Genomic DNA, 14,713 nt, shown 5'->3' on the forward strand with positions numbered 1-14,713 from the left:
ACCTTGGCATTGTGCTTCTGGCTTTCTGTCGTGGCCGCTTTTTCTTGTGGCAGTTTGGATCTCGGTCATCCAAGAGGATCTGGCAGCTGTTCCAAGGCCATCCCAGCCTTCCTGTGGGATTCAATGGCACGTGACCCCAGCTATCCTGGTAGACCTGTCCTGACCTCTGTGGAGGAGGGGCCCGAAGGCCTTTGCAGCTCCTGTTCTCAAACCCTTAAGGGGAGCTCGATAAAACCCAGATCCTGGGCTCTCAGCTGTCTTGTCTTCTCTTAAGTTGTGGAAATAGGTCAGGTGAGAGCAGGGCCAGGAAGTCGGGGGCAAAGTGAAAGGGAGAGGAGGTCAGGGGTCCTACTTTGTCTAGGTAGCTTTACAACCCACTCCTCACGCACTGTCTCCTCTGGCACATATGGCTCCATTCTAGGGCTTCCTTCCTACCCCTTTGTACCCTCCGCCCCTTGTACCTTTCCATCCCTCTCACCTCCACTCCTCCTCCTCCCTTTCCCTACCCTCCTCTCCCTTTCCTCTTTCCCCTTTTCCCTTCTTCCTGTCCTCAGTTAAAATTGTAGGTAGCCCCATCTCATAATGAGGCATAGAAATGGTAAAATTTAAGTGAATTTAAAATGAACAGGGGCCAGGCATGGAGATGCACACCTATAATCCCAGCTACGAAGGAGGCATAGGTAGGAGGATCACAGTCAGAGCAGCCCAGGCAAAAAGCATGAAACCCTATCTGAAAAAAAACTAAAGCAAAAAGGAGTTGCTTTACCACAGGACTCAAACAGTAAAGGGCCTGCCTGGTGAGCATGTAGCCCTGAGTTCAAACTCATTACCACTAATGAGACCAGAGCAGGGTGTGTGGAAGTAGTCCTCAACTGGAAATAAGTCCTGAAAAGAGCAGGACACCCGTGAGGGTGCTGGTTAAGATCTGTGGAAGCCAACACTCAAATGGAGTATTGCACGAAACTGTCTGCTTAGAGATTAACACCTGGGGAGGATTGTGCAGAGGACAAAGCTGCACTTCCAAGAGCCCAGCAAAGTCCTACCAGCCCCACAGGATCTCAGGAGCAGGCGTGGGCCAGAGTGCAGTGTCCTGAACTGGATTCACAGCTGGCTTTTCTACTCTCGCCACCATCAGTCACTGGGTAGGGGCCACCCTGGTAGGGCCTGCTCTTGGCCTTATGTAGCTTTCTGTGGCAAATCCTGAACCAGCTGACAGCTGGCGCTGACTGCCCACTGCTGGGCCAGCGAGCTGTCTCTTGAAGCAGGATCTGGGAGGCACACCTCCACGTCTCCAGTGTGTGGCCACTTGGCATCCTTGTGTGCACGGGCGAGCTGGGTGGCCTTCCCAGGCCTCTCCTTGGCACCCGTGTTTCTGGTTGGAAAGTCCCATTCCACATGCTGCTTGCTTGATGACATGACAAGTGGATTGATCCTTGGAGGGGTTCCCTGGCTTCTAGGACTTCCATCGGTGTTCCTCATCTCATCTGTCTCACTGAGCTTAAAGGGGGCTTACCTGGTGCCATGGAAGATGTGGTGGGTGGTGTGTGGAAGGTGGGGCTGTAGCTCTCGTTCAGGAAGTCGTTAGCTGTGGGATAAGAGCAAGTCACTCAACTTTTTGAGCCACAGCCCCTCAATTGTATGGTTAGGTGTGTGTTATTGGCTGTTTGTCTGGTGGGACTGGAGTTTGAACTCAAGTTCTTGCACTTGCTAGGCAGGTGCTCTTCCATTGTGCCACACCTCCAGCCATTTTTGCTTTATTTTTCCAACAGGATCTTGCAATCATGCCTGGGCCAGTCTGGACTGCAATCCTTCTATTTACACTTCATGAGTAACTGGGATGACAGGCATGCACTGCCAGGTCCAGCTTTTATTGGTTAAGATGGGGTCTCAATAATTTTTTGCTGGGCTGGCCTTGAACCACGATCCTCCCAATCTCAGCCTCCCTAGTAGCTAGTGTTACAGGTGTGAGCCTCCATGCCTGGTCCCAGGCATTGTAAATGGTGCCCAATGAAGCGCTTTAAAAACTATAAAACAGCATTTAAAATGTCCTTCAAATAATGGTTGTCCCCAGAATGCCCTGAGCTTTTTGCCTTTGCCTCTCCGCTCAGTCACTCCATTAGCGAGTCTTATTTTAATGTGTAATCCTCCATGCTTTGCAAGCCAAGTAAGATGAGGGTTTGTTTTCTGCTCAGCATTTCAGTGGACCTTCCTCAGAGAGTTAGTGACATCTGCTCCCACTGCTGGTCAGGACACTGCGTGGCCACCGTTAGTTACAAATGTGTCACCTTTCTGAGCTCCACACACAGCTTACCACACAGCACCTCTGCACTTCTGCATTTCTGCCAGGGTTGCCTCACACTGGCACTGCCTTTGCTTTTGTCCTCTTGGCCTCCCTTTTGGATCAGCTCTTTGTCATTCTCCATTAAGTCATGACTCCCAAGTCCCAGATGTTGTGATTTACCAAAAATGTCCTCTTTATTGGGATGTGTATACACTCAAAACAGTATATGAAATGTTGACAGATGCCCCGTTTAAAGATTAGTAACGGAGCGACACCTATGTTTTGTATGCCAGGTTCAGCAGTTCTCTAACGGTTAGTGATTTGGTGAGCACACTTACATGCAGAACTTGGGGCACATGGTGATGACTGAGAGCTCATCTGGTCTGTTTAAATCGTCCATCATCCTTAAGTAGGTGAGAGGAAGGTCAGCCCATAAGTAATTGCAATGCATAAAGCTACTCACAATGAGAAACACAAACAAGAACTGTGACCTCTGCCCAGGGGAATCTGAAAGGTTTTAGGAGGATGTGACTTGAACTGGGCTGTAAGGGATGGTCTGCCTGGGGAAGAGGCAAATTGTATTGGCCAGCTTTCTATTACTATAACAAATACCTAGGATCAGTCAACTTGGAAAGAAGAAAGGTTTGTGTTGGGTCATACTCTGGAGGATTCAGTCCATGACGTATTGTCCCTGTTGCTTTGAGCCTGTAGTGGCACGACACATCATGGCGGGAGTGCGTGACAGGGGAGGCCCCTTCACCTCATGGTCAGTGCAAAGGAGAGAGCACAAGAGACCAGGGCCTCACAGTCCCCTTCAAGGACACACCCCCATTGACATAACACATCCCCCAGGCCCCACCTAGAGTTTCTGCACCTCCCAGTAGCACCAGGCTGAGGGCCAAGCATGTAACACATGGGCCTTTGGGGGAGGTTACAGATCCAAACTACAGCACAGAAGGAGCGACGTGCAGCCCTGGGCTGGGGAAGCTGTCATCGCCACTGCTTCTCATTGTTCTCTCCCTGAGTGCCCCTTCCCCACTCTTGAGTTCCTGCTCAGTTCTGTCTTGTCCCCCACCCTCCATAGGGGCTGGTGGTTCCGCAGTGCTGCACTATCTCTCCTCCATTCAAGCTTTCCATTCAGTCATTCACTTAACATTGAGAAGAAATGAGACTCCAAGTCACCTTGCCTAGGGTCACCTGTGGAACTTGTGAAGATGCAAAATTACGGACCCCCAGAACCTCAATCAGAACCTGGGGTTAGGGTGTCAGGATCCATAGTGTTAATACCGTCACCAGGTGTCTCTGAGGCAGATAAGTGGGACCAAAATGGAAAACACAGGGGAGGGAATTTCTGGCAGAGAGCCCCAGGGGGGCAGTCCACAGTGATCCGTGCCCTGGGCCACCATGGTGCTGGTGTCTCCTCCATCCTCCTGCCCCCAGCTTCTCTTTTGCTGTTACTCCTCCTTTATGTGCCTTCTTTGTCCTGATGATGGCAGTGCCCCATGTACTGTCTCCTGTCCCTGCTCCAGGTCTCTCCCTCCCTCACGCACACTCTGGTCCCTTCTGGTCAGTGGAGAGCCCTGGGCGGCCACACCACAACAATGGAGAGTGGCTTGCAAGGGCGACCATCACACTGAAAGCTCCTGTGTCATCTCTGTGTTCTCTTCCTTTGGGGGGCTTCTTCCTGAGGCAGAGAAAAAAGAAATTGGGGCCCAGAGCAAGCTGGGGAGGTGTGCTCAGAGGTGGGGTCACAGGCAGAGGGCTGCTCTGGTCTGTACTTCATTTTGATCAGTGCATTCGAATCGTTCAAGACAGATAAACTGTAAGGCTAGACATTTCACCTAGAAAATGAAATCTCACCCTCAGCAGATCTCACTCTTTGGGAACAAATACTCCAATCTGTTTGGGTACAGGTACTGACTCACAGAGTCACATACGTGCTCGGAACCTAGGCTCTGACAGCTTTGTCTGCACACACATGACTCAACATGTGCATGGATGTATAAAGATTTGACACACTTGGTTTTTATGATCTGTTTTGCAGCTTTGTGCTCAGAAAATTCCTAAGCTACTGTGGGTTAATAGAAGTTGTAGCAAGTGTTTCTCTGCTGGGTTTTAGTAAGTCAGTCTCTCTCTCTCTTCTCTCTCTCTCTCTCTCTCTCTCTTTCTCTCTTTCTCTCTCTCGCTCTGCTTCTCCCTCTCCTCCCTCCCTGCCAGCCTGTCTCTGCCCCTCCCTCGCTCACTGGCTCTCTCTGAGATAGCAGACAAGAGAGGCTGGTGTGGCTTCCTCTGAGGAAGGACGTGCATGTGTGGACTGGCAGAACCCCGCCAGCCCCTCTCATGTCCCCTCCATGCCGTGTTCCTGGACAGGACTGCAATGTTGGTGCAGGGACTGACCTGCACTGGGAAGGTGGCTGGGAGCTCAGGCAGGCCAGGCTCATGGCGTAGCCAGAGGCTGGAATGCAGGAAGGTCTTAGCAGTGTCTGCTCTGGGACTCCCCAGGCCCCCATGGATGGTAGGATTTTCCAGCCTCTTCTTCACCTTCGCACTGTCTCACTTCCTCCTGAGATGGCCCCAGATCTGCAAGAGACATTTGAGAGAAGCTATTTATTAGCAGACATGAAGAAGTGGACTCTGACTTGTTCTTTAGCCATGATTGATCAGTGATGATGGACTGGAAAACCGTGTAAGTAACAGTTTTACATGTGCCTCTTAGACCATCTGTCTCACTTTGCTTGTTGTTGTTACTGTAACTTTTTCACTCATTTTCCTTGTGGGAAAAGTGAAAACGAAATGAGGGTTTCATTCTTCTGTAATTGACTTGCAGGATACATACAACTCTATCAGAGAAACCCAAAGTTCTGACAACAGAATCTGTAAACATCCCCTGGGGATGAGAATAAAATGGGAAATAAAGGGACCAGGTTTTCCAGCTGACTGTAATAGCTACAACAAGGCTGATTTAGAGAGTTGCTAAAATATTTGACATTGACTCGTTTTTAGAATCAAAGGCAGAATTGAAACGTGATCTCTTTGCAGAATCATAAAAAATGAAGTTAGCCTGTGGCTTTCAGAACAAATTCTTTCTGGATATATAAATGTGAGGTTGGTTTTTTTAAAACTAAGGTTCAATGTCGGCTATGTTTCAAGTCCATTTCAGCTTCCTTGAGATGGCTACTTCCCTGTCTAGAGCATGGGGTCTGGGCTGCAGGAGACAGGCAAGTTGAAAGCCAGCGGTGGCCAGTCTGTGCCAGCCTGAAGGTCTCCATCTCTGTGTGACGCCTTGATTTAAGCACCTCAGCCCCCGAGTATTCAGGGTGGGGCTGGAGAGGAAAAGCAAATAACTTCAGGACTGAAATCAGTTTACTTCACAGGAGAAAAGAACAGCTATCTAAAAGATTAGAAATTGAAACTTAAGCTCTTTCGATTTTAAAGGCGACTTTGAAAATCATAAATCAGTCGGGTAATGACATCAAAATAGGCTGCTATGTTTTTACAGCCAGTTGCAACTTTTCCATTTAGAGTCTGTACAAGTGTTAACACAACTGTTCCTGGCTTCTTAAAACTTGCTTGGGTTTGGAAGGGGGGTTTCTGACAATAATTCCATCATGACTTCTCTGCCTTCTTCTCCATCTCATCCCAACCCCAGGCGGGGGAACGGCCCCTCCCGCCTGCCCACCCTCCCTGCCTGTCTCCCAGCCCCCACCGTTCCATCTGAGACTTGGAACATCATGAAAGACCCTTCTAAAGATTCTTTTTTAACACGCCCTGCCCAGCCCCGGACACAGGCAGCGCTGTAATGCAACACGCAGACCTGCCAAGTTTGAACTGAATGAGCTCAGTTGATTGCTGAATATTTAATCAGTTCTGTGAGCAGGAAAGTGAGATCAAATCTTACAAACCTGACCCAAAGTGTTCCTAACTTTGTTAACTAGCATTTCACCTCATCAAGGATTGGAGCCCTGAGCGCCTGAGGGATCAGCCCAAAACCAAACTAAATCCTCACCCTGCTCTCAGGTCCTGCTGCCCAAGTCTACCTAGGGCCACGCCTTTTAAAATATGTCCTTTGTTATCAAGGGGATGTGAGAGAGAAAACACATGTTGGCGGTGTCACGTGAGTGCCTCTGCACACGAAGCAGTTGCATCACGGGGAAATACTGTTCGCTTTGGTTCCTTGTTTGTATGAACTCTGTCAGACTCACGCATCTGGAAGAGGTTTGGAGGGGAGGCGAAACCTGGAGCAAAGCGTGCAGGGAAAAGGAAAATCACTTTTAAAAAACACAGTCAGACTAGAAAGGGAAGATTTTTCTTACCCACATTCTAGTTCCCACGCCTGTTTTCAGCTCCCACTAAATTGGCAGAGACCAATTGCAACCTTCCTGGTGACTGGAGAGAGAGATTATTTTCATTACAGATTCTGGCAATTTCTCCAGAAATAGAAAAGAAAAGGCAGTGGGAAGTAATCTCCCTGCCCTCTACCAGAGCAAACAATCCCAGCTCTTACCCTGCTCCTTCCTGTGCCAGCCTCTTCCTACCTCCAAGTGTCCCTGCTGAAGGGCTCCCATCCCCCAAAATCTCCAGGTCCTATCAAGGTGAAAAGATAAGCTGCCCAGGATTTTTCTGGAGGTGGAGAGCATGTCTTAGTGGTGAATGAGCAAAGACCCGGATATGCTGACAGCTGCAGCAGTCGGAGAGGCAGCTGATTTGCCATCTAGAAAACTGCTGAGCGATTTTTAAAATACCAGAGTCAAGGTTGGGGAAAGAGAGAGGAGGAGCGGGTGGTGGGAATTTGGGGAGTTCCAAGCAAAGTCCTGTGGAGCCCAGAAGGTCTGCATGGATAACACCAGAGGGTTGTGATAGATCCTAAACTGATGGTACCTTGCAGATGGGACAGAGCTTGCATTTGGCTCTGATGTTCTGCCACAAAGCTCTGCTGAGATAAGCTGGCGCCTGGCCCTTACTGGACAGTCCCCCCTCTGTGGGCTGTGCTCTCTCTGCCACCCAACCTGTGCACTTGGGGCTCTTCCCTGCCCCAGCCAAGTTTCAGAAGGAGGTCTGCACTCTTCCACCTCTGAATGTGCTTCCCTGACAGACATCCTGTTTTTCTTCATGTGTACGTTGTCTGAGTTCTAGTTTTTGCCGTGTACCCCAAGTGACCATCCTCAGCGCTACATCTGCCAGCTCTTATCCACACCTGTTATTCCCCTCATTCTGCACCGCAGAGAACCCCAGGTTCCTAGTGAAGGAGGTGCCCGGCCAGGACAGGTGGACACACTGTGTCTATTCCCACCCTCACCTTCCCACCAGCCCTCAGAGAGACTGCAGGGAGAGATGTGTCTTTAGTAACCTTTTGGAAGATGATAACAAGCAACAATGTGTCAACTTCTTTATAAATGCAAAGAGTAGATTTTAGATGTTCTCACCACAAAAAAATAAGTGCATGCGGTAATGCATATGCTAGCGAGCTTAATTCCGCCATTCGGCAATGTCTGCCTGATTAATATGCTGTATGCAGTAAATAGATATGCATATAATTTTTATTTGTTCTTGCAATTGGATTTATAAGAAAATAAATTTGGAGAAGGAAGATGAACTGTGAAAAATACTCCAGTTCTGGAAGTTCTCCTGCTCAGAGGAAGAACTTGCCTCCTCCTGTCATTTCCTGTCTGTGACTTCCTGCAGGAGTCACTGAAGAGCGGTTGCTAGGTAACAGCAGACTTCCCCAGAACCCGGAGTTTTTACCTGCCTGCATTTGAGTCACTGAGCAGTCAACTGCGTACTCGAAGTTTATATTCTTCCCATCAATAAAACGAAGGCAAAGCTTACCTCCTGTGCTAGTCAGCTTTCCGTCCTATGACAAATACCTGACATGATCAATTATAAAGAGTAAAGGTTTATGTGGGCTCATAGTTTGGGGGATTTCAGTCCATGCTTGTTTAGCCTCCTTGCTGTGCTCCTTATGGCCTGAAAGCAAAAGAAAAGAGGAAAATAGAGGTGGTCCTACAGTGTCCTTCAAGGACATGCCCCCAGTGACCTGAAGACCTCCCACTGGGCCTCGTTTCTTAAAACCTCCACCACCTCCTAATAGCACCAAGCTGGAGACCAAGCCTGCAGCACACGAGTCTTTGGGGAACATTCAGATCCAAATGACAGCACTTAATTAGGCTTTGCCCGATTAGATGAAATTCATGGGGCTCAGCTCAGTGCCCTGTGATGTCCTTGTGATGGCCTGTGACTCCTGTCAGTGTCAGCCTGTCTGTGACACTCTCAACAGAGGACACAGGTCCTGAATGGTGGGGCTGGGATGACGGCATGCTACATGAAAGAACACCAGAAGAGACCTGGCATTTTAGGCCTGACCCTGTTAGTAATCACTTGTGCTACTGGAAGGAAGTGACTCTCTGTTCTCCTGCCCTTCTGAATGCTTCCCTTTCCAAACGGGTTTCCCCACCACTCTCTCCCCGACTCACACTGGCCCTCGTCATGTCAGCATGGTGTTTCTTCTCCCGCTGGTAATTCCTTTCTACTTTCTCCTCTGGCTGCTCCTGTGTAGCACTGTGGCACTGTCTCTCTCCACCCAGCCTTCCCCACGTAGACCCAGTGTCCGCCTCTCTCAATAGATTAATAACTGAGAGAGATGCCAGTCTTGTACTCTACCATCTGCGTCAAGACCAGGGCTCTGCAGAATACGTGTTTGTTGCTTGGCTATGTGAATGAAAGAAGGGGTGCCTGGGAACCCGGGCCCTACCTCATCATAGGTCTCTAGAGGAGAGAATGAGAAAGACTCCATGAGCAGAGTGTGGGGGCTGGCATTGGTTTTAAGTTAGTACGAGGACAATGTCCGTTCACTGTCAGCATGTTGGTTCATTTCTTAGATAACTGAGAGCCATCCATTTTAGTGCAACAAAGCAGCCTTCTCTTTTGTCCTGTGCTTGCAAGGCGGGCCCATTCTTTGTCACAGAAGCAGGACAGCCTATGTGGGCCAGCAGCTCTGATGCCTGAGACTCCATGAGCAACAAGACTCTTCATTCCGAAATGAGAGATAAGGCTGTGAAAGCCTGTGCCCCTGGGAGGAGGGGCTGAAACTTCGCCTTACCTGGGGTTCAGGAGAGCGAGATCAGATTCCTTCCTGAAAGGATGAGAGGGAAAAGGGGATCCTAAGAATAGAAGGCAAGAGGAAGGATGCAGAGAGAGCCAGGGGTACTGCAAACACACATCGCCTGCTTCATGGGGCTCCAGGAAGGAGCAGAGGCTTTGAGTCTGCTGAATGAGAGTCTGGATTCCGCCCTGAACATGGCTGTTTGTTAGGTCTCATGAGCCCCGCTGGGGGAGCATCTGAGTTCTGTTCCACCACTCCTGCCAGAGTCTCTTTTCACCATGGGCCTATCCACCACTGAAGAGAACGACTCTGGGTTGTTCTTTCTCTCTGAGCCTCACCTTGGAGGCCAGACCTGGCCTCAGCGGTTTTTCTGCAGGATGACTTACAGTTCTCTGAAGTGATGCATGAGCTCTGGTTCATGGTGGGACAAACTTTTCCTTGCTGTTAGGTCCATTTTTCCTACAGGGGATGTTTTTTGAAGAAAAAAGTGGTTGAGAGGGATAGATAATTTTAATGGCCTGTCTTGAGACCATGCCACAAGATGACCCAGAGGACGACGTGGAAACAGTGTAGATTCGTGTCCTGTTAATGGGCTGCATAGAGGCGTGAGCATGGGTGTGATGGTTGTGCAGCAGACTGGGCGCACGTGGACTGTTGATTCCCCTCCAGGGTCTGCCTGGTCTGTGTGGGCTCCTTGTCACTTTCTTTGGATCTGAATGTCTTCACAAATGAGCACCTGGTATGTCTTGGTGTGGGGGCAGAGGACTGGGGGGAGGTAATGAGTGTGCAAGGCCTTGCTCTGCCTGTTTGAGCTCTAAAGGGAGGTTGAGGAATTCTGCAAGCTGTTGGCTCATAAATATGTAAGGTCCTCACGTAGGTAATAAGCCCAGACTGTCATCTACATGTTCCCTTCCGCTGGGCACAAAAGTTCCAGTTGCCAGACTGTCCCTGGATGCTGGGACTGAAAGCTGGCAGATGGGGGCTGGGAGGCAGAGCGGAGCTGGTGGCTCTGGCTGCCCCCACAGCTGCTACCTTCACTCCACATTGCCAACAGGGACTTTCTCTCTTGGTATTTGATTAGTAAGTTTAGGCAAAAATTTGCCCCATGATATTTGGGATGGGAAAAGAGTCGAATATGAACACGTCAGTTGAGGCAGGAACAATCATTCCAGCATTAAGCTTTCGGTGACAGCGACTAACTCTGTACAAATTCCAATCTGTGTTGCGTTAGGTTGGAAACTATCAGGAGCTTCATAGAAATTCAATCAATAGCTTAACATGCAAACATAGACTTGGAAGAAGGGAGTTTGCAGGCATTGACTGAGCAAAATTACTACGTTAGAGGCACTTTGTAAATAGTAAGGTTTTGGGATTTAAAAATGGATCAAGGAGGAGTGGCAACACGAAAGTTGATTCCACTGTTGTAGACAACATAAGCCACAGAGAGTACTCCTGTTACCAACTTACCACTGGAAGAGATGGCAGAAAGGAACAGACTGCGCTGGGCGGTGGGTCTGGATGGATGAGTAGGAGGAGGCTAGGAAGGTAGGACACCGTGGGCAGAAGCATGAAGGTGAGTTGTGTGCATATGGCGTCAAGATCACACTCTATATCCTTCTGATAGGCAGTGACTGTCCTGCCTTAGTCAGCTTTCCATCATGGTGACAGAACACCTGAAAGAAATCAACTTAAAAGGAGGAGAGGTTTATTTGGGCTCATGATTTTGGAGGTTTCAATCCATGGTCTCTTGGCCCTGTCACTTTGGGCCTGTGGAAGGCAGAACATCATGATGGGGAGGTGTGGGGTGGAATAAAACTGCTCACCACACAGAGAGAGAGAGAGAGACAGAGACAGAGACAGAGACAGAGAGAGGGAGCCCAGGATCCCAATATCCCCTTTAAGGTCTGCCTGAAATGACCCCACTTCCTTCCACTAGGTCCCATCTCCTTAAGCTCGCATCCCCTTTAGCCAGCCTTGGGCTCATGACTTCACGGACCAAACCTTAATCCATGGTCTTTAAAGCATATTTCAGACCCAATCCATAACACGTATCAGATAAGAGTCAAAACCATGTCACATGTTCACAGCTGACTGGAAAGTCGATCATGGGTCAACACAAAAGAGAGGTACAGGTTCTGACCCAGGCCTGTGTCTAGAACTTGGTTTTGTGCCTGAGGGGAGGGTCATCTTTGATATTTGAGAACTCCTTATACCTGTCTATCCTGAGATAGGACTCATCTGATTCTAAAGACCTTAGCTTTCCGAAGAGGAGCTGCTCAGGACGGAGAACAGGAGACTGAGTCCCAGCGCCCTGCCCTCGCTTGAAGGTCAGAAGTCATCACTGGGACTCTCTAGTAAAAAGCCAGGGGTTTTGCAGCACTGTTCAGGCAATTCCAAGGCTTTTGACAGTGAGAGCAAATACTTCCTCCCCTCTTTCTGTTAACCAGATATTTCGGTAACTGCCCTCGAAATCCTGGTACGTGGTGATGACACTAATGCAGCACCAAACCAGTGGGGATGACATTCTGGATGCCTTTTGCATCCACCAAAGCACCACAGTGGTGACTGAAGCAGTAGCGTTTTAGAGATCATGTATTCGGTTGACATTCAGCTCTTGGAAGTGCAGCATTCTGGGTAAGGAAACTATGTGAAAAGTCTGTGAGCAGAATTAGGGGGGCCACTGTGCACTTACATTCACTCTCGGATCCATCCATCCATTCATTCTTTCATTCAACAAATGTCCATAAGGTCCTTTGCAATCTGTAGGATAAATATTTGGATAAAGATACTTGCTATACCCTCGAGAGGTTACAGCTTTGAAAGGAAATGCAAGGTATGTACTTAAAGAATAAAAACAGGAAGTTACTTTAACAACATGATGAAGGAGCTATTAAATTTCAGAATATAGGGAATTGTTTCCAATTGACATTGATGATGAAGGTCTGGGGCAGAGACTTTTCCTGTATTAACTTGGATTTTCACATTTGTTTTATTTAAGAAGCTCTGAATACCTAACGGAGAAAAAACATGCAGTAGAAGTAAGTATTGAGCTTGGCTCATGTTTTTTCTTCTGGAGAAACACAGAATAGGAGCCAGTTGAATTGTTGACCTGTTGTTTGATAGCCTATGGAGAATTTAATTTTGAGAAACATCTGTCTTTTTAGAGAGGCCAGTGCTACCACTAAATGGCCTGTACGCGTAAGCAACTGCTCAGGCACCTCTCTTATGCTGACAGCTACCCCAGGAACAACCCAGGGAAACGTGGACTTTGAGCCCCCTCTGGAGGAAAGACAGGGAGCCCTCCCCTGCCAGACCAGCAGAAATTTAAAAAAAAAACCCGATCATCTAATAAACTGACATTTGGAATTAACCTCACAAAGCCCAAATCCACAACCTTTGACTCATGGAGAAGCCAGGGAACATATCTATGTCAACAGGCAACTTCAAAACAATGCCTCCCCCAAAGGCTCGGCAAAGCAAATGCTGGACACAGACTGACACTGATGTAGAAAAATAATTAGAGTGAACACAATGACTCTATTTGTTTTATAAACCTAGTGTCCTGAAACTCTCCCACACCAAAAATATTGTACGCATATCATCAAGAAGCAGCAAGCCCTAAAACAAACAAAAGAGTCTATAAATATATTTTCATTCATTGTTTATTGAGTATCTCCTGGCACCACACACTGTCCTTGTAAAGATAAATAAATAAACCAAACCCTGATCCTTACGGAAGTTCCACTGGCGCAGGCAGTGGTCGCGTCAGCTCTGACTGCATGCTTTTCTTCTCCCAGAGGGATCACTGTAGCATCAGTGGATGGGAGGCAAGAGCAAATGACACTGGTCAGTCCGGGAACTAAACGGATGCACAGTGCTGCAGCCATTAAGAACCAGAGTACAATTTTATTTTATCCCCCATAGAATAAACCACCTTCCCTACTGATAGTGAAGAGCCTGCTGATGTGATCTGACAGACTTATTTTGGAAGATAGCCCAGTACATCCAAGGCACAGCCCTGAAGGACCTCAGGGCAGGGGCAACCCTTGGGGAAAATTCTGCCCTCCTCAGATCACTGTCCTTATCATCCCGTTTCACAGCTGAGGAAATCGTGGCACACGGAAGTCAAAGAACCTGACCAGGGCCCGGAGCTGTGAGTGGCAGAAGAAGATTTGCACCTGGACAATGGCTGCACAGTCTGTAGCGTTTCTCGTTCTGTGTCTCTCGAGGGGACTCTGAAACACTTTGATACCATGATACTCCATCAAGGTCCGTGACGCGTGGATGGGTCACACATCTTAGTTGACATAGGTCTCTGTTTTGCCCGCCCTGTTTTACTTTACTTTCCGTGATTTCCCTGTAGAAAGCATCCTTGAGCAATTTTCTACCCTGGCTGGAGTAAAATAGTGTTTATGAATAACCTATAATGATAGACAACAGTCTTCTCACCCCATTTAGGCTGCTTTCACAAAAATACCATAGACTGGGTCACTTAGACACGAGAGAAATTTGTTGGCCCAGCTCTGGAGCTGGGAAGTTGAGACGGTCACAGGTTCAGGTTCGGTGAGGACCGAGCTTCCTTTGCGGATGGCACCTTCCTACTGTGTCCCCACAGGGTGGAAGGACCAAGCCAGTTCTCTTGGCCTCACCCATGAGCATGTCCACCCATCAGGTAGGGCTCTGCGCCCTGACCTACTCCCCTCCCTCAGCCACCAAACCAGTGCCAGCATCTTGAGGGCAGGACTTCAGCATCTAGAGGTGGCAGCCACAAACATTCAGACCACGGCAACACTCAGCCTCCAAACTGGACTCACTTTCCAAAGCTACAGAATCCACTGATAACAACATTCCCAGGTAGCATGAGGCTAGACGTGAGCGCCTCTTAGCAGAGGTGACCATGTGGGGACAGCAGCCCCTGGAAGGCCAAGAAACAGCAGGTCAGCTAGTGTGACCTCTGTTTAAAAATCTACAGCTTTCCAACCCCCCCCCCAAATTGATTTATAGCAATTTATAAAATTAAGTATTTGAAACATAAATTTATCTTAAAAATATATATTGTAAACCCAGTGGAGGGTGTGGAGAGGGAGAGAGAGGAGGTGAGAGAGACAGAGAGTGAGAGAGACAGAGAGTGAGGGTGTAGCTTTCAGACCAAGTTGGTGACTGCTCTTGGATGTTAATCAGGCTGTTTGGTGGCAGCTAAGGCAAATAGAACAGAAGAGTGGATGGAAGAGGAAGCTATCAGAGCACTTCTGAGCTCTGGGTAGGCCGGTCATCCTGGTGGCCACTCTGCCATCTGTTTGCCCCTTATCCTCACAGCAGACCCCAGGGGTAGG

At 48.5% G+C, this 14,713-nt stretch overlaps 1 protein-coding gene and 1 long non-coding RNA gene across 4 annotated transcripts in view; one reads left to right on the forward strand and one right to left on the reverse strand.

The window, feature by feature from the left end:
- Kif26b (kinesin family member 26B) overlaps positions 1-14,713 on the forward strand; it is a 402,766-nt gene that overhangs the window by 259,084 nt on the left and 128,969 nt on the right. The window contains exon 1 of one of the 3 annotated variants that reach the window (XM_074048800.1): positions 4,790-4,967. The exons of the other annotated variants lie outside the window; for them this stretch is intronic. Coding sequence (XP_073904901.1) covers positions 4,948-4,967 — 20 coding nt within the window. The 5' untranslated portion in view covers positions 4,790-4,947. Of the gene's footprint in view, positions 1-4,789; positions 4,968-14,713 lie in introns of those variants that run through there. 3 annotated transcript variants of the gene reach the window in all.
- On the reverse strand, positions 2,103-6,668 carry LOC141413993 (uncharacterized). The gene is made up of 3 exons (XR_012439115.1): positions 6,595-6,668; positions 4,679-4,861; positions 2,103-3,965 (listed from the first exon to the last, which is right to left on the reverse strand). It is a non-coding gene; the product is annotated as an uncharacterized lncRNA (long non-coding RNA).

Source organism: Castor canadensis, chromosome 11, assembly GCF_047511655.1.
Source record: "Castor canadensis chromosome 11, mCasCan1.hap1v2, whole genome shotgun sequence".
Taxonomy (NCBI): Eukaryota; Metazoa; Chordata; class Mammalia; order Rodentia; family Castoridae; genus Castor; species Castor canadensis.